The sequence below is a fragment of the Falco punctatus genome (genome assembly GCF_963210335.1).
Source record: "Falco punctatus genome assembly, chromosome: 8".
In the NCBI taxonomy this organism is placed as follows: Eukaryota; Metazoa; Chordata; class Aves; order Falconiformes; family Falconidae; genus Falco; species Falco punctatus.
In genome coordinates, this window is record NC_137588.1 from 19,393,978 (window position 1) to 19,414,292 (window position 20,315).

Consider the following 20,315-nt stretch of genomic DNA (forward strand, 5'->3'; position numbering starts at 1 on the left):
GGCCTGTCCACTTCCTCCTCCCAAGTCCCTACTTTTTCTCACACTTCACATAGATGAGGTGGTCAGATTTTGCCACTCTTACTCCTCACCTCATTTTTCTTCAACTCCTATAGTGGTGCAGCGTTACACTTAGGAGGATGTGCAGAAAAACACAAGGGGCATTTATTCACCTGCAGCAGAAATGAATGGTTAAAAGCAAGACAGGCAGGCTGAGGTAGCCATTGGAAAAGTTATTTCTCAATAGGATCAACCAGCCTCCTGTTTGTATTGAAAGTGGGAACTGAGCCAGCTACTCCTAAGACCCCTGGATGAGCCGCTAAAGCCTGACAGCTTCATCCTGTGTGATCTTTAGCCAGTGTTTCGGTTATTAGCTATTAACTTGCATTTCAGATTAGCGGTTGGTGAGACACATAAGTTGATCCTTAATCTCTGCAACCTGACCCTATGCTGAAACTCAGCAGATTTCTAAAACTGGTAGAGAAGATCCTGGTGGCCATGCAAGCAAACAGAGGAGGGGCTCACGGAGAGCATTACCCTCAGCTACATCGGCAGGATTGAGCTAAACTGTAATGCTGGGATCCACTGCAAAACACATACCGATTCCACCCAGAAGCCTGTGTGACAAACTGTGCTTGTCTTTGGTTGTTACTGAGTCATGAGAGATAAAAATACCTTTGCTGCAGAAGGCGAGAGCAGTTGTGGTGTTGCAGCTTGTGGCAAGGGAAGGGGGAGCTGCGCTGTGGCTAGCAGCACAGGCAGGAGGAAGGGTCCTCTTGCACCCTGGGTGTCGGGCTGGGGGTCAGCCCCATGGTGTAAATCACTGCCATAGCTAGTCAGAGCAAAGGTCTGATTTTGCTGTCTCTGACAAAGGCTGTTCATTGATGCCTGGAGAGCACTGCAACAAAAAGGGCAGGAGTTGAGCGGCCATGGTGGTGTCCCCTCCCGGCTGTCAGTGTGCAGCTGAAGGAGAGCCTCCCAGAGTGGGGCTGCCCCGCTGCGCGGCTCCATCCGGGTGGATGTGGCATGGGCTGCCCCGGCAGTTGGGAGCCTGTTGTGGCAGTGGGTTCAAGGCGGTAATGGTTGTGTGAAGTAGTGCTTCGCCTGGTTTGGGGGGTGGCTAGCGAGGACCACTTCGTCGTCGCTGGCACCCATCCAAACTGGGGCTTTCAGCGCTATTTGAGGCCACGGGTCATTCACCTTCTGTTAACCTTGGTGAGTTCCTAAAGAGAGGCACCACAGCGATCGGTGTTGAGGTCGGGGTGGTGCAACGAACGGCGGGCGGCATGTGTGTTCGCATCCCTACTGGAAGAGGCTGTTACGTGATGTGAGTTTGACGAGCCCCCTTTTACACGACAGGCATTGAAAAATGTCACCTTCAGGGCAGAGCGATGAGCACCAACTCAGTCGCGTTAACTGCTCCCAGCCTTGCCGTACCCGCCGGTGCCCGACCCGAGCGGCTCCCAGCCGTACCCCCCGGTGCCCGACTCGTGCCAGACGGGGCGGGGGGCCGGGAGCGCCGCTTTCTGCCGCGGCCCCTGAGGCTGCCGCTCACCGCGCCCACCCGCGGATGCCCCGGCTCGCCCCGCACCCCCAAAGGGCGCCGAGGTGCCATTTCGTGCCGGCGCCTGAGCCGCCCCCGCCCGCAGCCCTCCCGCGGCCGCCTCCCCCGGGCCCAGCCGCGCTGCCCGCCCCGCCGGGGCTGCGCTGGCCGCGGCCGCCCCCGCCCGGCCCCCGCCCGGCCCCCGCCCGGCCCCCGCCCCGGGGGCGGTGCCGCCTCGCCCCGCGCCGCGCAGCCTCGCCCCCCGAGGCGGGCAGGGGAGGGAAGAGGGCGCCGGTCGCCGCCGCCGGCCGCCGATGGAGGGAGCGGCTGCGGGCTGCCCCCTCCCGCCGCTGGCTGCCGTTCGCGCCCGCCGGCAGGCCCGAGCCCCCGCGCCCCGCACCGAGGGCGGCCCGCCCCGCCGGGCCAGCCGCGCCGAGCGCCAGTGCCCCGCCATGGCCGCGCCGGCCGCCCCGGCCGCTTAGTGCCCGAAATGGTCCTTCTGGGTGTCTGGAAGCGGGTGTGATCTAGGCAGGGCGCGGGTCGGGCCGGGGGGCCGCTGCTCCTCCTCCCCGTCAGCTCCAGCATGCCGTCCAAGGAGTCCTGCTCGGGGCACAGAGCGAGCAGGGCGGCGGTGCGCGGCGCCAAGCGGGAGAGCCGCCAGCAAGATCTGTTGATAGCAGCCTTGGGGATGAAACTGGGTACTCGGAAGTCACCTGTGACGATCTGGCAACCTCTTAAACTCTTTGCTTATTCACAGTTGACATCGCTTGTCAGAAGAGCAACGCTGAAAGAAAATGAACACATTCCAAAATACGAGAAGATTCATAACTTCAAGGTAAGAAATTGTGCTGCTGCTTTCTCTTGCAGGCACGGGGGCTGGAGGTTTTATTTCAAAATGGTCCAGTAGTGCAAGGAGGGAATATATATGCCGGCTGTGACTTTCTGGGAACTTAAACACTTGCCTAAATCTCACTGCCAGTTAAAGCAGTTGGACATCTTTAGAACGTATCAGCAGAAGAACAAGGATTTTGTTGGTGGCTGCATGTGTGCATGTGTTTGTTCCAGTAGTATCTGCCGCATCAAGATTCTCTCTTTTATTCAGTGTTGCTTTATAGGAGAGGGATGCTAAAGGTGGGAAAAACTGGCAAAGTTTTCTTTCCATCCAAATGAATGTAGTTCCGTCTTACTTATGATGACATGATGCTGGAAAATCTTTTAGATCTGTGGTTAGAGGATTAAATTGATCTTATCTCGGTTGGTCGCTGATGAATAGCTTTGGAGGTAAGAGGCATGTTCTCCTGCATCTGGATGGAGCAGATGGTCTGCATTTCCTTTCGTTTCTGGCTTTTCTCCTGTGTTAATGAATCGAGTGTGTTGAAAGCAGCATGGCTTATACAGTGGGGCTGTTGGAGCTGCTGGCATTAGCAACCAACTGGTGTTTTAATAAAATGTACTTCTCTATAGCTTCTAATTATTCGTTTCATTATTTAAAATAAACAATGCTCTTTGGTAACAGAGACATATGTCAGTATAGCATAAGCATGTTTTGTGCCTGTGTCTGTCATAAGTGTCCAGTAAGGATTTAGTAATTTAACCTTCTGGCAGTCAAATGCAGTGCATAATAGGCAGTCATCATCTGTAGGACTAAGTGAGTTGACGTGATACTGAACTCCTGTAGATGACGGTACAGACTTCACGTATAGTACCCAAAGCCCAGATTTTATCTTTAATACGTGTTCTTTTCCCCCATATAGATTTTGCTTTTATTTATTTTAGGAGAAGGGGTAATTGTTAATACAATACAGTCATGTGGTGACAAGCATCTGTTAATTGCCTCTTATTTTCAGTTTTGATTTCCATCACATTTGTGTGCATGTGTGATGTGATACACACATGCAGATATGTATATTCACCTGTCGTCCACTGGATCTTATTTAAACCAACTTCTGGCTTTTGAGTTCAGATAATCACTAAAATTGGGAACTTTCTATTGTCAGGATGTTTTGTTTGACTTGAGTTCTTCAATAAAGCACAAATTTGAAAATCATGTACAAAATGTTACATTAAAAAGTGTTTAATATGAGCGCTTGGCATAAAACAGTCCTACCAGCTATCGGCTAAACATAGAGCATTTTTTCACAGGCTCTTGAGGTGTCGTAGAGATCTGAAATATCTTGCAACTTTAATTTGTTCCTTAGGGTTCGAAGAGAATTCTTGCATATGCCAATTTTTTCATGTATTACAGTGTATGTAGGATAATACATATTTAACTTTGTGCACATCTGTATTCCTTAGTTGCTTTCTTTTAACCGCGTGAGACACATCTGTTTTGAAAATAATCTGATAATCTAATTTTCATTTGTTTGGGTTAGTTTATTTGGTTTTGTTCCAGAAACCGTTTCTGGAAAGTTTGGAAGCTGTGGATTTAACAGTCTTTTTTCAAAACCAAACTGTGTGTCTGATCCAAGGTCATAGCTACAGCACAAACTTTCCACACAGATTGTTTTCTTTATAACAGTTGTACTGTAGTTCCTGTATACATGCAGTTACCAGAAGAATCTACCTTGAGAAGTAATGCTTTTCTCAAGTCAGTGAAAGGGAGTCACCTTATACAGATTTTTTTTGCTACAAAAAAGAAGGGAACAAACCCCTTACCCCTTACAGGGTGTGCAGCAGCCAGCCTACCCGCTGAAGGAATGCTGCTGGCGTTGATGAGCTCTAAATGTGGCCACTGTCCCATTTGTAAAAAAAATAACCATAAGCCTTTCGTAATTATTGTGTATTGGATCTGAAATGATTGGGCATCGTTAGCTTGTGCACTTCTCTCCTTTATCATTCCTTGCATCTGTCAAATTTTTCTTGTCAGATGTATAAACATCATCATTTAAAATGACTGCAAAAGTCTTCTAGGTTGCCTGCCAAGCAGCAAATGTGCCACCCGTGTGGGAAGGAAGGAAATGTCAGGCCCAGAGTCTTGAACCTAGACTTTTGAAACAAAACGAGAAAAAATAACCCAGAAATGAAATAAATTTATATGGTTCAGCCAACCAACAGTGACTGCTGGCCCCAGAGGCTCCACCAGCAAAAAGGAGGACACACACTGCTTTGTACTTCTGCAGCTAATCTTGTCTTCGTTATGCAGGCATGAGGCAACAGACAGGGGCCCTAACCCTTTGATCAGTCACATCGCTAGTCGTAGAAGTGAAGGGGTTTCAGAAATCCTTTTATACTGGAAATGCTGTAACGTCCCAGCAGAGGGAGGAGAAGTGGAGAATCATTAATGCACAGCAACTAGCACCGTTGTCTTGGAGAAGGGAAGAGACAACAGCAGCCGCTCCAGAGGCAGGCTGGGGTTAGCAGATGCCTGAGAGGCTTGGCCACAGGTTGGGAGACATCAATTCTTCATCTGGCCCTGCACCTCCTGGCCCTGTGGGATGGGTGGGTGAGGATGCAGATGGAGTTTGAACCCTCTGACTGTTGCCTCCAGCAAAGCTCAGGTAGAGGAACACAGGGCAGAGGAGCAGTGTAGCGGTGGTCCTCACAGGAGTGCAGGTGCCTAGGGATGGGGTGAACACCAACGCTGCTTTTAACTCTGAAATCATCAAGAGGTTTCCTGAATAAATGTGTTAACCTGTGTTTTGTTCTGAGGGTTATTTGAAAGAAGAGCATAAAGACAGTTCTGCTAGGAGTGCTGACACGGCTGGGTTTTTGAAAGGTTTTAATCTTACTTAAATCTGCTGGAATGTGAGTTGTCTCCTGCCTGACATGAGAAGGCTGGCTAGCTGGGGTGATGGGGAGCTGTGCAGGCAGAGCTGGCCCATAATGTTCTATGGGTCCATAACGGGGGAGGTCTGGTCTCTTGTGAGCACATCTGAAGTGCAAATACAGAGTGGCTGAATTCTCTTAAATTAATTTTCACAAGCAAAGAAAGGGATGATGATTTATAAATGTCGGATCAGACTGAGTTTTTAATGCATGTTCCTCAGGGTGAAAGCTAGGTATTAAAAATACTTTATTTTTTTAAGTGTATTTGGGCTTTTTCTTATTTAGAAAAAGTTTTCAACTAATATTTCTGTGTTGACTATAAATCTATATAAAAGATTAATTTTTTATTAATTCAAACGTATCAACTAAAAGAGATCTGCATTGTTTGGCACCATTTTATTTGGCTCTAATTGACTAATGGGATTTGAAGGTGAGCTAGGAGCGAGAGTGTGACTTGATTGGATCTGTCTATTTGCATATTTGATTTCTTTTCCTTTCCCTCTGTATACTCTGCTTTTCTGAAATCCAGCACACTGAATGACGTCTCTTGTAAAATGAATCATCAGTCCAAATCAGGGTATTCACTTCACCATCCTCAAAATTTTAGTCCTACCTTTCTTCACAGAAATGCTTTTCCTCTCTTTTAGTTTCTTACCCATTTGGGGGAATAAATCTCCCCATGCTCCCGGGTACACACGTATCTGTGGGGACACATGTGCTTGGTGGATATCAAGTTCATTCTTCCACCCAGTGTAGATGAACAATAGCATCTTCTATTTGGAAGCTGTGAGAGATCTGTGGGGTGCTCTGAAGTGCTGACAAGGAGCGTAGCTGAAGCTATTGGTTTTATTTTTTTACAAAAAGAAGCTTTATCATAGGGGAAAGTTCTGTAACATTTCATAGAAGTAGACAGAGTAGATTTATACAGAATCGTTCCCATAAATGTATTCTCCAGGTGGACTCTACCAATAAGAATGCTTTTTTTCTGGCCCTTATAAATATCCCATTTGCTTATCTGGTCCCCAAAATGCAGTAACTGTGACAGGTTATAACTTAAAATATGATGTCCTACCTTGCTGATACCTGATCCATTCAATAATTTTAAGGGGAGGAAGCATCTCCTGGGCAGGCAGGTGAAGGAGGAGCTTCAGGCAACAGCAGGAACCTCACATTTGAGGCGGAGAGTGGCCTGTGTCAAGGTGCCTGTGAATTGAAACGTTCCGGGTTGGTTATGGAAAGGAAGACAGGGGGCGGGGGGAGCTTTGGGTTGGGACGTGTGAGGTGGGCTTTAGGCCAAAGGACTTGCACAGCAGGGGAGTCCAAGTTGGGTTTAAGGTTACCCCATCGTCTCTCTCTGGTGAGGCAGTTTTTATTAGGGTACTGAATATACAGGATGCCCCTGGCTCAGTCTTCTGGACTTTCCCTTTCTGCATCTCCCACCTCTCTGTCTCACCCCTTTCATTCCATAGATTGCTCTTAAATACACCTAATGAGGTACCTTCTGCCCTGAGTCCATCCCCAGCTGACATGGAACATCATCTGCACCTCCTCCCCACCTGGTGCTGTGCTTTGGGCACTCACTCCTTTGCCTGCTGTTGTGTGGGGATGGAAAAACCATTAGAACTATGCTTGAAAAATGTTAGTGGCAAGGAGGGCAGTCACGGAAGAGGAGTGTTAGCTGGGAGTTATGGGATGTTATCTTAAAAGGAGGAGGAAAGGGAAAATCTGAGATTAACAGCAAGAAATCTCCTGGGTAGTGAAACGTGTTAGTCAGTGCAATAACCTCCTCATCACTTGGCAAATTTAAAATAAGCCTGGAAAAACACCTCAAAGGTCTTCACTCCCCTCCAGCTTTTGTGACTCATGGGCCCTGGGGGGAATGCTTAGTTCCCTTGGCTGGTTATAGGTATTCCTTCAGACACCTCTGGCTCCTGATGCCTTGAGCCAGCGGAGTGCTCTGCAGGTGTTTTGTAACTGCAATAGTCCGAGGCATAAAACCACTCTTCTGCCTAGATTAGTGCTGTGGTGCTTCACTGAAGCAAGAAGGTGTCCGTGCCTATCAGAGCTGGACTGAAATCTGTGTTTCTGTGCATCATTTTCCCAAGGATATTGTCTCATTTCTCACTTGCTCTTCACAAAATAGGTATGTCTCCAGAAGACTATTTTTGTTTTCACCATCTTGCTGTGTAGTATTTGGTATTGTCGTGCTGTTTCTTAGTCACTATCTTACTAATGCCTGAGACGGCATAGTCAATTAATTGTAATAAGTAACAGTTGCAAGGCTGCTTGGTGAATCTGTGAACATTCAGAACGTAATTCCCTTTCAAGCCAACATTTCTGCCAGAGAGGAGAGATGTTTTTCCATGGTTACTTAAGCAGAGTCAGCAGAGATGCTGACGACTCTTGTTTGTTGAGATTCCTCATCTCCCTCCTCAACTGAAGCAGCGTCCTGGCTTTCCCTTTGAGGGTGACCCATTTGAAAGGCTGGGTGGGTAGTTCCGGAGCAGGGACAGAAGTAACTGGGGGTAGAATATAGCTTTCAACGTGTGCAAAAAGTGAGGTCTCAAGTGAGGACCAGTCTCTACTGGAAAGGCTTTGCTGTTACAGACAGACTCAAGCATCACTTTAATGGAGAGACTGCTGATTTTAACAAGGGTTACTCTGCCGGCAAAATCTGTACTGCTTCTTTGAAACAAGTAAGCTAACCTGGCCCTGGCCCAGATTTCACTGGTGTAATTGCATCTGTGCTAGGTGCTTTGGTAGTGTAAAAAGTCATAGCAAATCACTTCCATGCCAAATCTTACTATTCTAACAAGCTGCTCAGCAAAGCCATGCCTAAACACTGAGAAACAGGGAGATGGAAAGTGCAGAAGAAATGCTGCAGAAGAAGAAAAGACCAGAAACCATAACAAACTCTTACTATATTAAGCAGAGCCATTTTACTGTGACTTCTAACATGAACTCATTTCTATTTCTGATCTTCTGAAAACTGGGGCAGAAGCCGATTTAGGGTAAATTGGTCTAGCTCCACTGAGAAGAGGATGCTGATTTTTTTATATTTTTCTTTTTTGTTAGGTATGGACCTGGCACTGAACATATTTTCAAAACATCTTTAAGTGAGTCACTGCACTCAAATGAATATTCAGAAAGAGCTGGGTACCTCTAGCACAGTCCCTGGAGAGAGTCTCTGCACGTTTTCACAGATAAGAAAACCTCAGGAAATGTGATGTTTCTTCTGGAATCCTAGTACTTGAGGGAAAAAACTGTTCAAAGGCAGGGAGAATAGCTGGAGAACAAAACTGGAGGAAAAACTTAGACAAAACTTCTGAGAAGACCTCATCAGCTCAATGTTGTTGCTCCTGAAACTCATAATGTATTATAAGAAACAGTTCTAGCCAGAAAAGCTTTTAGGTGTTGATGGATTTTAGTCTCCTAAGGTATTTATTTAATGTAACTTTTACTTTTTTGGGAAAGCCAGGGCTCTGCCAAAGCAGATTCCAAATAGCACAATATTATTTAACCCTTTCTGGTCTCTTGGTGCTAGTCCCTGCATTCAAGTTTTGCCTCTGTTGAAAACAAAACCAACCAAACAAGCAACCTTTTTTTTTTTTTTTTTTTCCTAAATCCTTCATTTATTTAAGCTGTAATTCCTTCCCACCACACTAGTAGTTTTATTAGTCCGCAGATGTGGATCCTGTGAGTTGTCCATGGGCACAGCCCCAGGAGCAGACCAGTTCATGTCTGTGGTGAAGTGCTCTGCTGGGGAGGACTGGGAGCTTGCCTCAAGAAGCACATAGTGCATGCTCTCTCATCATCAACAACTCTTCCTCCAAATTAGCCTTCGCATCACTGCAAAAACATTTCTTTAGTAATCTCTTAGGGTTTTGTATTCTATTTACATCATCACATATAGTGCATATGGTATGCATATATATACAGTTTTAATTCTAAGGATTTTATTCAAGTTTCACCTCTAGTTCCACAATTTTTTGCATAGACACAGGTATCTAACTTGGGCCTGGAATAAAATGAGCTATGTTCCAGTTTCCAGATACCAATTTAAAGAGAATCTACTATTCCACCCTGAAAGAAGGGTGGCCATTTTCATTGAATTTTCAAGCAGAAAAAGACACCAACATGCTATTTTCCAGTTTTTCGCTTTGGCTCTTATAGAGCATGACCTAACCACAGTTCCCAGTTGTTCCCATCTCTGCTGACATGATCAGTGCAAACCAGAGAATAAACAAGACATGTCAGTGCTTCAGGCTCCAAGTGGGTGAGGACCTGGAGGGAGGTTTGCCCACTCAACGTGCGTGTCGGTGTACCCGCTGGCGATAACGATGCTGTTCATACTCCAGGCTCTGAATGCTGCAGCGTTCAGCCAGCATCCCTCCTCTCCGGCACTGCTGGGCAGAGTGGCTGCACGATCCCGGGCTGGGTCCCCACAGTTAATACCCCTCTGCTCCAGGCAAAATCAGCTCTGGTTTTGGAGAAGGTATGTTCCAATGGTCTCAGTTACTTTCATTTCTGTTACATCTTTGGATGAAAGCAATTATCGTGCAGATATAGATCTGCTGTGTGGGTTGTCATGGCAGTCTTTTCACTTCTCAGATTACTCAGCAGCAGCAATATTTGCCTCACAGGAGGAGTATCATGTGCTGGCATACTGGGAGCGCTGGAGACCCTTGTTTTAGAGGCGCTGTCTAATCTTCATAATATATGCAAGGATTAAATTGAAGCATTGCCCAAACAGATAGTTGAGTCGATTGACCTTCTCGCTGATATCTCTCTTGTACCTTGCACAGCCAGGCAATCTGTGCCCGGGCCAGGAATGGATGAAAAGGGCATGCCTGTTGGGTGCAAACACGGGTACGTTCAGTGACTGATAAAAATCAGCTGCGACAGGGAAGACAGACATTAATAATACAGGCTGAGTTCATTGTTTTAATTGGGACTTATGATGCCTCCCATATCCAATTAAAAGCTTGGTGGAGTCCCAACAGGCAGAATTCAGTTGACGAAATTGCACATCAGCTAGGACCACTGAGCTGACAGCCTTCATCAGCAGTGTCCCATCGTCCTTGGAAATTTGTCTGAAAGACAGTGTAGCCAGCAGAACTGTACCTTCAGAGCATCGTGTGGGACAAATGCTTGGGTGTTTGCCATTTATTCAGTCCTTGGTCAGCTTGGTCTCCTCTCCGAGTGCCAACACAGCTTTTTACTCAGAGTGTAGGACTCTGGGAGCCCGAGAGGGTAGGTCAACAATGTTGTTTTTCACCCTTTTTCAAGTTGATGCATTTCATCCCAACACAGAGAGTAATGCCTGGATTTTCCAAAACCTGTTATTCTCACCGGCAGTTCAGTGGGGAGGGCTGTGGAAGAGGTACTCTGTGTGCAGCAGGGTCCTGATGGAGCGGGCATTCAGAAGGAGCATGGCAGCAGCCTCTCAACAAAGGAAGGGTATTTTGTATACTGTCACAAGGACTTCAGCTTTCTGTGTTTGGTGTTGATTTTGCATAACCATAGTTTGTCAGATCCAGCCCTGCTTTCTGCCCAGCAGCAGCTTTGCTAAAGCTCTTCTGATCATCGTGTTCTCTCATACTGCGTTTGCACAGCACTTTGCTGGTATTTCCTCATTCCCTTCCTCCCTGCCTTGACAAGGGATATGTTGTAAGCTCCCAGTTAAGAATACTAATTATCTGCTGTCTCATTCTTGGTTTTCAGATAGCAATCAAGGCTAGCTGAACAACTACCTAGGAAAAAATACCAAAAGTGTAAAAAAATAAGTGTGGTTTGAAGGTACATGGGTAACTAACTTCAACAGTGACCTTTATAGAGCCTGAGAAATAATGGTGAGAGATCTGCTTGAAGAATTTCACAGCTTGTGGTATAATCTGTTGTCAGAGCCTCCGGGTTGTTTTTTATTTGCTTCTCCTAAAACTTTGTCTCTTTTTCTAAGAAATAATTTAATTAAATGCAAACCAAAAATAAATTAAATTCTAAAACACCTATTAACCTCAGAAGTTAAGCTATTTTGCCCTGTGGATAAGAAAATGCCTTCAAGCCTAAGCAAAAAAACTGTCCTCCTATGTAAGGTCACAGTAATTAAATGTTTATTGTACCTTGCTGATGTTGCAGGAGAGTTCGAAATAGAAATGTCTAGTTGTAAGCTCAACATCAGGCTCTCCTCTTACCTCAGACTTGCAGGACAGCTTAGTAATTTTTAGGATTTTACCTTAGGATAAAATCCTAAGATTTTATCTAGGTTTTGAGGCAGATATTTTCCTTTAAGATCACCTAGATTTTTCTTTTAAATTTATTATTTCCCCTGGAATTTTACAAACTGAGATTAAAGCCAGTTTCTCTTGCTCTCCCACTCACCCATTTTCCACATTCTTACAAAATCACTCGCAGTTGAAGCCTTATGGAAAGAGAGAGAAAAAGATGTTTTGGGCGGGAGTGAGAATGGAAGGATTGGGAGATATAAAGCCACAGTTGGCAATCCTGCTCTTTCACATTTTATAAGACAGTAAAATCTGCATATGGCAGATGCTCTTTTTATAAGGGGAAAGAATCCCCTTGTAATTTAAGTCAGGATCTCTGGGACTCTGCTGGGTGTGTTTTTAGAAATTTTTCTGGAAAGCTTGCTGCAGTTCTGAAAACAAGCAGGTCGCTTGGCAGATTTTTAGAATGGGGAATTAAATATAAAAATCAGAATGCTGTATTAAACAATGTCATGTAATAAATGCAGTATTTGCAGGTGTTGGCTCTTGAACTAGCAAAGGGATGCAAACGTGTTTCTTTTTAGCATGCTGCCAGGCCCCACTCTGCAGGATGAAACAGGATTAGAGGCTGTTCCGACCTCAGAAGACCAATTTTCTGCTATTTTCTGGCATCACTTACTGTGTCTGATTTAATTTCCAGAGATGGTGTGTATTCAGACCAGCACAGGGTTAGACGTCCAGTTCCGCTCCGTGGTAGTGGCAAGATTAACGCTCCAGCACCACTGAGCTCTGGGAGAAGACAGCACCGTTTGGAAACCCCACAGGAGGCTTCAGAGCTGATCCTGCAGGGTTGGGTACACCGGGGACGGAAAGACGTTACGGCCTTTGAGCCTCCTAGTTCTGTGGCAATATTAACCTCCCGATGGCATGTCCGATAATGGGCAGAGCAAGGTAGAGCATTATGGAACATAGAAAAACCTCTCCTCACCTTGTAGTTTGTTTTGAGTTTGCAATCAGAATAGCGGGTAAGAAAGAGTAATTTGGATGCAGCAGTGTAAAGCTGAGCAAACTCTGGATAAATCTTCTAACGGAGCACTTAATTTCTTAGTTGATGATACAGAAAGGCATTTCAGTATTCGGATGAAGCCTGGATGCATGGGATGAGAGAATGATGCTAATGATGCTGAGACAATGATCCTGAAGGGCAAAGTCAGTCTTGGCCTTGTGAAGGGTGACCAATACATGCAGTGTTGCTAGGGAAGAGGAAAATCTATTCTGTCCTTGTCATTTTTAAGTTGATGATGAGTCATGTAAACTTCTCTGATGAGCGAGCTGAGAGCCAGGATAACGTCAGGAGAACTGGCTGTAGTGGAAAGGTTGGGGGTTTTCTTGTGTCTAGATGAATAATAGTTATTGGAAACATAAGAGAAACTGGGGTCATTAAAAAAAAATCATCGTAATAAGATAAAAATAAAAATGAAGGGAGGCAAAAGGTTGGAATGGCAGATATGGGATGTGGCAGACCCTGCAGAATAGTTCCTAGGGAGAGTCAGGAGGAGGTGGAAACATGCGGGGCAAGATACTAAGAAGGAGGGATGTTCACCGCTGAAACAACAGCCAGTTAGAGATTGAGCAGCTGAGGTTTGGTGAGTGTCAGCGCTGGAGGTGCCTCTGGAGAGGGCAGGATAGGACCCCAGCACCCAGGGAAAGAATTAGACATGCTTCAGCAAATGGCATGTTCAGCGAATTTGATGCATTGAAATCAGCAAGCAGAGAGGCACAGGATAGTATTGTTCTTTTTATTTAGCAAGAAATATGAATGTGTCAGAATTTGTTCTTGTTCTGCCTAAAGAAAGAAGTTAAAATGCCAGCATTTCAAGGAACAAGACAAAATTCCCCCCTCCTGTACAATCAGAAATACTAAGAAACAAACAAACCAACCCACCAAAAAAAAAAACCCAAACCAAAAAAAAACCCAACCCTCTTAAAAAACTGAAAAGAATTCTGAAAAAAAAAAAAAAGATTATTTATTGCGCAAACTTTTGACCTGTCACTTTTGTTTCAATTTTCCTCAACAGGAATTTTGGGAAATATTTTAAATAAGTGTTGTTTGAGGGGAACGTTCCTTTGACCAAAGGCAAAAGATGGTGACTGAAAGGAAGCTTTTATTTTCCACCTGAAAAAGTTCTGTTAGTCCTGCAGGCATTAAAGCACAGTGTCTTGCTTGAGGATATTCGAATGTGCTTATTCTGGGAAGGGAACACTGCCAAAGACCTGGGAAAAAAACACCAGGCTGTGGAAGAAAGCCAGGAGGATGTGGGTAGTGCAGGTGGGTAACAGAGAAGAAGGTGTGAAAAATCTCTTTGTGGTGAGAGGAAAAAAGAAAATGGAGATCACAGCTGCTGACAGTCGTGTCAGTTTGCTTTGTAGAGAAGTCAGCTGGAGCTGGGGGGAGAAGGGGCCTTGGGAAGCACATCACACCTTCCAAAGGATGGCAGCTGGTGTGGCGGGCGGGCGGCAGCCTGTGCCGGCACCGGGGAGCGTGGCACTGTGCGCCATTACGCTTCCCTCAGAGGTGCTCAGCAGTGCAGGGCTGGAGGTGATGATAAGCCGAGTTTAGCACGGACACACACATGAATTCCTTGGTGACTTCAGCAGTAACTTTCCCGACCAACACAGCGATCCACCTTACTGCTGCCTCGTGGGCAGCAGGTGCCCGGGAGGCCCCAGACCTCCCCGTAGCCAAATGTGGTCTGAACTGCTCAGCGCTGCTCTGGGTTGTCACTTGTCACTGGAATCCAGCTGACACTGGTGGGGCAGGGAGTGCCCGCCGCCTCGGCCAGCCCGCATGGCGTGCTGCTGGTGTTGAGCCGAGCCCTGCGTGGGCGCCGGGCAGCGCGGGCCTGCGGGTGCTGCCCGCTCCGATAGCCACACAGCCGTGCTGGGGGACCAAGACACTTCAGCCTAAAGCACTGCTACTGCATTTCACTGCAAATTTCATTTCTTCATGATCTTCGGTTCCTGGGTTTTTGGTCAGCCTGTCTGTTCTGAGGAGAGGCTGGAAGCCTGCTGTGCTGGCTGAGGAGGCAGTGGTTTTCTCTGTAAAGAATCCTGTGGTTTCCTACAGCAGGAACTTTACCAGAATAAAATCCGAAGCAGCTAATGGTGGCTGCAGGATTTGTAACAAGCGTGTGAGACGGGATTGAAAGCAGCATTGGGTTATTTTCTTCTTTAGCTTTGAATTTTTTCCTGGTTCAGTGGATTCTTTTTTCCATTTACTAGAATCGTTTGGATTTTCAATATGAAGCATTAGTTTGAAGAGAATTAATTTCCTTTTAGAGTTATTCTAAACTGGAAGGTCCCTAAGCGAGCGTGGAGTATTTCTGTGAAGCACTGGTATTTTTGCCTGGCAGGACTCCTTCTGCTGAAGGCGAAATCTTGCAGCCCCCCACGCGTTTCACACAGCACCTTATGGAGGGAAGGGCAAAGGAGAAGCTGTTTTAAATTGAGAGGTGAGCTCTTGCACGGTCGCTGCAAAAACTTCACCTCGTAGCTAAAATCCTGCCCAGATGGAGGGATGCCGAGAGGCAGGAGAAGGGCTGCAACCTGCCATTGCTCCTCTGCCCCACAGGGTCTGGGGGCAGACCCCCACAGACCCGGTTCTGCTGCTCTGGTTGGCTTGGAACGGAGAGCTCCTGTTATCCCATAGGTCTGCAAAAATCTTGGCAGTTAAATCTTTCTTAGGTTTCCTTCTTCCCCTCCTGTGGTGACAAAGGGACGCTTCCAGTGGCTGCATGTGGTGCCTTCGAAGAAGACGAATGCTGCCTTGTTTAGACACATTGCTATTGCTGTCTGTGAAACAGTTGGGTCGCTTTCTGTAACTTGCCTTTCTGCTACTGTCTTCCAGGTGCACACGTTCAGGGGCCCGCACTGGTGTGAATACTGCGCCAACTTTATGTGGGGCCTCATTGCTCAGGGAGTAAAATGTGCAGGTAACAGTCGTTCAGTATTCTTTTCCTAAGACAGTCCTAATGTTGCAACTGTTTAATGTGCTGCCTGCTCCACCGTAACGCCGTGTGGCGAGGGTCCCATCTGGCCCCTGTTAAAATCAAAGAAGGAAACATACCCGCTCTGCTGCTCGTGGTTTCAGGTACTTGTTTCAGCAATGTCACTGCAGTGATGCAGAGTACCTCTTGAGCCTTCACGGGGGGGGGAATGATAACCATCATTGAGGGGTTTATTTTTTCCCCCTTTTTGGAATGGAGGAGGAAATAGGTAGGTGCGTTGTTAGCTTTATTTCTTTTATACCACTTGTATGGTTGGTAGGTGCGAGAAACTCGCAGAGGTTCTTGATATGCAAGGTGGGCATCAGCAAATTTCACATTGTTGCGGAGAAACAGGCATTCAGGTTAATTTTATGTATAAGCCCGCAGACTCCCAGCATGCTGTAGACCCAAGTCGTCTCCCCAACTTGCAAACTGATAAGGAAGAAAAGGAATGATGAATAAGGGATGCGTACTGAAATGTTACATAAGCAGTCGGGTGCTGGTAGAAATGTATTACGCATGGGTGTCACTGCAGGCATTTCTGGGATAAAGCCTCTGAAGTAAAACAGTTTGACGGTTTTATTGATATCGTTCTTCTGAAAAGAAAGGGCAGTCAGCTTTTTCCAAGGAAAAAAAGAAAAGGATCAAAGTGATCAAAATAGTTTACTGTATTTAAAAGTATTTTATGACATTCTAGCAAGCAACCATGTTTATAAAAATGATGAAAAGAAATGTTGATGTATGAAGACCTGCGTATGTTGCCCTGGAAACTGTATTTTCAAGCTAATTTAAGAAAATCTGCTCTGTCTGAAGCTTTCCGAAGTCTTGTCTCAAGCAAATAAGAGGGCTTTCTATCACAGACCTGTAAAATAATGTAAAACTTAATTTATAGCCAAATAGGATTGAAATATTTTAAAATGCTTCCCCCATAATTATTTGAATGCAATATTCTGTTGTTATCTATAGCCTCTGCACTGTCCAGGATGTGTTGGAGAGTACAGCTCTGTTTTAAGAAATGTTTATGTTAAAATGGTGTTTCCTTTCGCAGTATTTTGCCCCTACCAAGTATTTGGGGTTGCAGCCGTGTCCTTCACTTATGAATGAAGATTTTTAGTACTTTTTACTGCTGGTGATTTTCCACAGTGTGTACAGTGCTAGAAGAGAAAGAGGAAGCCTTATTTTCTTCTTGAATCGTTTTCTGATTTAAGTAGTCATTTTTTGATGACACATGGGCCAGTGAGTGTGCCATCTTCCTTCCTCACCTAAGGTAGATTCCTCAGTTTTGGCATGTAGGAGAAATACAAATTACTTTTCAGATTTATGTTAAGTAACTTTAATCCAGAAAATCAATAAAAACAAACAGTGAGTTTGTGAAGCAAGTGGAGGCTTGCAATGCTGCGTGGCACTGTGGAATGAACAAATAATATCGCTTTTGTAATTAAACCTGAAGTGCTTATGACTTTGTACTGTGCCCCGCCCCCTCCTTTTTTTTTAACTGAAGTGGAGCTGATTTTCTGGGTTTGTGCAGAATTTTGTAAATTATTAATTTCTAAAGGCTTCCAAAGTCTGGTTTTCTTTCCTCCTTATGAGGATGGTAGTAAGTACTGTATGTCTCCTTTTTGCTCCTTGCAGTGTAGAGGAACATATGTGTATTAGATGACTTCATAGGTTTAGAAACTATAATTAGGGCTTTCTGTCTTGTGTAAGGTTTCATATCGCTGTTGGTAGCTTCTAGTAATTTCTGTGATCTTACTTCTATTTTAAAATATAAAATACATGCACTTGCTTGCTGAAGTGTCAGCAAGGTGTTGGGGCAGGGGGATGCTGAGGTTTTTCAGGCTCGGGGTCATTGGGCACAGCCAAGCAAGCTGCTGATGTGCAGCAGCATCAGCCAGGGTGTGAGGAGGGGCAGGCGAGGAGCCGTGTGGTGGCGAGGCTGCCGAGCGGCGCTTCTGCAGCCTGGTGGATCTGGTTGCTGCAGTGTGTCCTGCGTGGCTTGCTTGGGGTTGAGGAGCAGGACTGTTGGGCTTTCCCAAGGGGGCACACGTTGCAGCCAACCCACTGCACTTGCCCTGCCCTCACCGCAAGGCTAGCTTTTAGCCATCTCAGCTGTAGCTGACAGAGAACTAGGGCCTTCCCAGGTGACTTTGTTCACATAAATTTCATATACATCAGCAGGTGGGTAGAGGAGAGGGACTCCAGGCAGAGCCGTGTGGACATGGAGACGGCAGGACAGGCTCAGGCGGTCCCCAGTCTGCCTTGCCTGTGCCTCACTTTCAGCAGTGGCTGTCTGCTTCTATCACCTGTGGCTGCGCAAGCCATCAGAGCCAGAGGCTGCACAAATTTGGGCAAGTCAGAGGCGTGCAGACACATAGCGAGGACCTGTGTAACCAGTGTTAATGTACTAGTGCGGAAGAGCTCAGATTTGAGTGCTGTGAATTTGGCTGCGTTTGTGCGGGTCTCAGAGTGGGGGTGTCTTTCCAGGAGAAAAAAAAAAAAAGTAATCATTTTGCTTCTGAACTGAGCCATTTTAATATGGAAACAATGAGGCACAGTAAACAAGGAGCCACATGAGGCCATTGCTTTTCAGAGTGGGTTTGTACTTCAAAAAAATTACAGCTTTTAGCAGGAGGCAGCCCACTTGCATTCAAATGGGGTTTGATGCCACTCCAGGGAAGCGCACAAAATCTGTTTGGTGGTCTGTATAATCATTTTATTGAAAATACCTATAAGCGAAACGGCACTGATCATATGCAATTTTATACTTTTTAAAGCATTTGCTTTTTATAGCAAACAGTTGCACATCTCAAGGGGAGTCTGGACTCTATTTGCTGTACCAAAGTGATAAGTTTAACAGATACAAATGGATTACTGCATGGGCTATTCTCAACCATTTAAAATCCTCTTCTTTGCAGAAGCACAAAAAGCACATCCAAGAAGATAAGTGTGGGACAGTCCAAGACTGGACAACAAAGATAAATGTCACCCATTTCAGAAAGGAGGAGGAGCCGGAGGAAAATGTGGATGTTTCTAATGGAAATGGAAACATCTAATGGAAAAAGCCATGTTTCTAATGGCTGATAGATTAGTTTGTTACAGAAACTAAGGCAATCCTTTGAAAAATAATAAACCAGAACTAACCATTCATAACAGTACACATGCCATAGCAACCGGCAAGGATGCCTTAGCAACTTGAACTGCCTTGACTCATGCTTTGTTGCAGTCCAGCATGACTGAATGTGTCCCTCTCTGCCAAAATACAGCCTTGAGTGTGTTCAGTATCTTATCAGGTACAGTCCTGTATGATTAACTCCTAGAAGATGATTCTCCCTAGCTTACCCTTGTTCGGGTTTTGGGGCAGGCAAAGAAGAAGGAGTATGTGGTCTTCCGTAAAGATAAGGGGTAAATGTAGGCACCATGTTTGCCACCTGAAGGGTGGTTATTGGTTGAAGTAAGATGCTAGCTGTCGTCTTGACTACAAAGGTTTTTGCATTAATGCAAGCTGCCACACATGACAAGACTTTGTCTTTCAGCATGGAGACTTAGGGTGATGTCCAAGATTTAGATCATGTAGGAAATGAATTGGTGGACTTACTTTGTAGTCTGACTTCCGCTGGAGGTATATCCAGCAAAACAGGAATAATTTCTTTTTCCTTAAATGTTATTCTCTCAAATTTGATCTTTATTTCATCAATTTCTTTAAAGACAGATTTGCTCCCTTAGAATCAGTCCTTATAATAGGCATCTGCCCTACTGCCTCAGAGGGTCATGCTTCCAGTTTTTGCATCCTAGCCACAGACCCTTAAAATTTTTGTGAGATGAAGATTATCTGTATGCAAGGAATCTGCCTTTTCTGACAGCGTGCTCCATCTCCAACATGCTTTCCTGCAGGCTTTTGCCATAAGTAGAAATGACTGAAGAAGTGTTTGAAATTATAATGCCACCAGCTTGTGTAAACACTGAAACTGAGCAGAAGCTAATGAAGACATAAGAGTTTACCCCGGCTCAAAATCCAATGCATGAACTTAAAAAAAAATGTATTCCTAATTACATTGCTCCTGTATAAGGCTCCTCCATGCTCACAGGGCTCATCCCATTGCCCAGAATGTTTTCAGGAGAGAAACTATAACAATATCCAAAGAAAACTTGCAGATATGAAGCAGGAAGTTAATTTTATGAATTATGCAAACACGTAATACTCAGTAGCATTAACAGAGAACAGTGTGTGTTCTCAGAGACTAAAGGATGGCATTAATGGTGCTGTTAGTGTACTACCCAAGTAGACTTGTAGACAAGCAGACTATTAAACTCATCAAGCTGCTGTGTATGTCCTGTCCCCTTTCCCAGCCCATCAGAACTGTTCAAGTTACTGTATAATCTCATCCTTCCTCTGTACCCTTTCGCTTATAGTCCTTAAGTGATTTAATCAGAAGATTTTTTTTTTTTTTTTGGAACAGTCTGGTTTAAGAGCATCAGTTAGCTTGTCTTAAAGGAAAGGCAATTTTTTGGACCGTATTTCACTGGATGCTTTTGATAGCATTTTGGGCTGCTCCTTTTAACACCAGGCAGCACCGCTGTCTGAGGCTGTACATGAAGCAACATCTCTGCTGCCTTGATAGATTTGCTCTGAACTATCTCAGCCTCCCACCCATGTAGCGGTTATTTTTGCTTTCCTTGGAGTAGATAACTTTGCTCTAAAGAACTGGTAGAAATAAAGTTGCAGCTGAACTATCAGTGTGG

The 20,315-nt window shown here is 45.3% G+C and overlaps 1 protein-coding gene across 5 annotated transcripts in view; it reads left to right on the top strand.

Annotated features, from left to right (window-relative positions):
• The window catches only part of CHN1 (chimerin 1), a 102,679-nt gene that overhangs the window by 68,568 nt on the left and 13,796 nt on the right, over positions 1-20,315 (top strand). For 4 of the 5 annotated variants that reach the window (XM_080400544.1, XM_080400543.1, XM_080400546.1 and 1 more), the window contains 2 exons: positions 2,298-2,375; positions 15,437-15,521. In XM_080400544.1, the coding sequence (XP_080256670.1) occupies positions 2,298-2,375; positions 15,437-15,521 (163 nt within the window). The remainder of the gene's footprint in view (positions 1-2,297; positions 2,376-15,436; positions 15,522-20,315) is intronic. The other variant, XM_080400545.1, reaches the window with a different exon arrangement.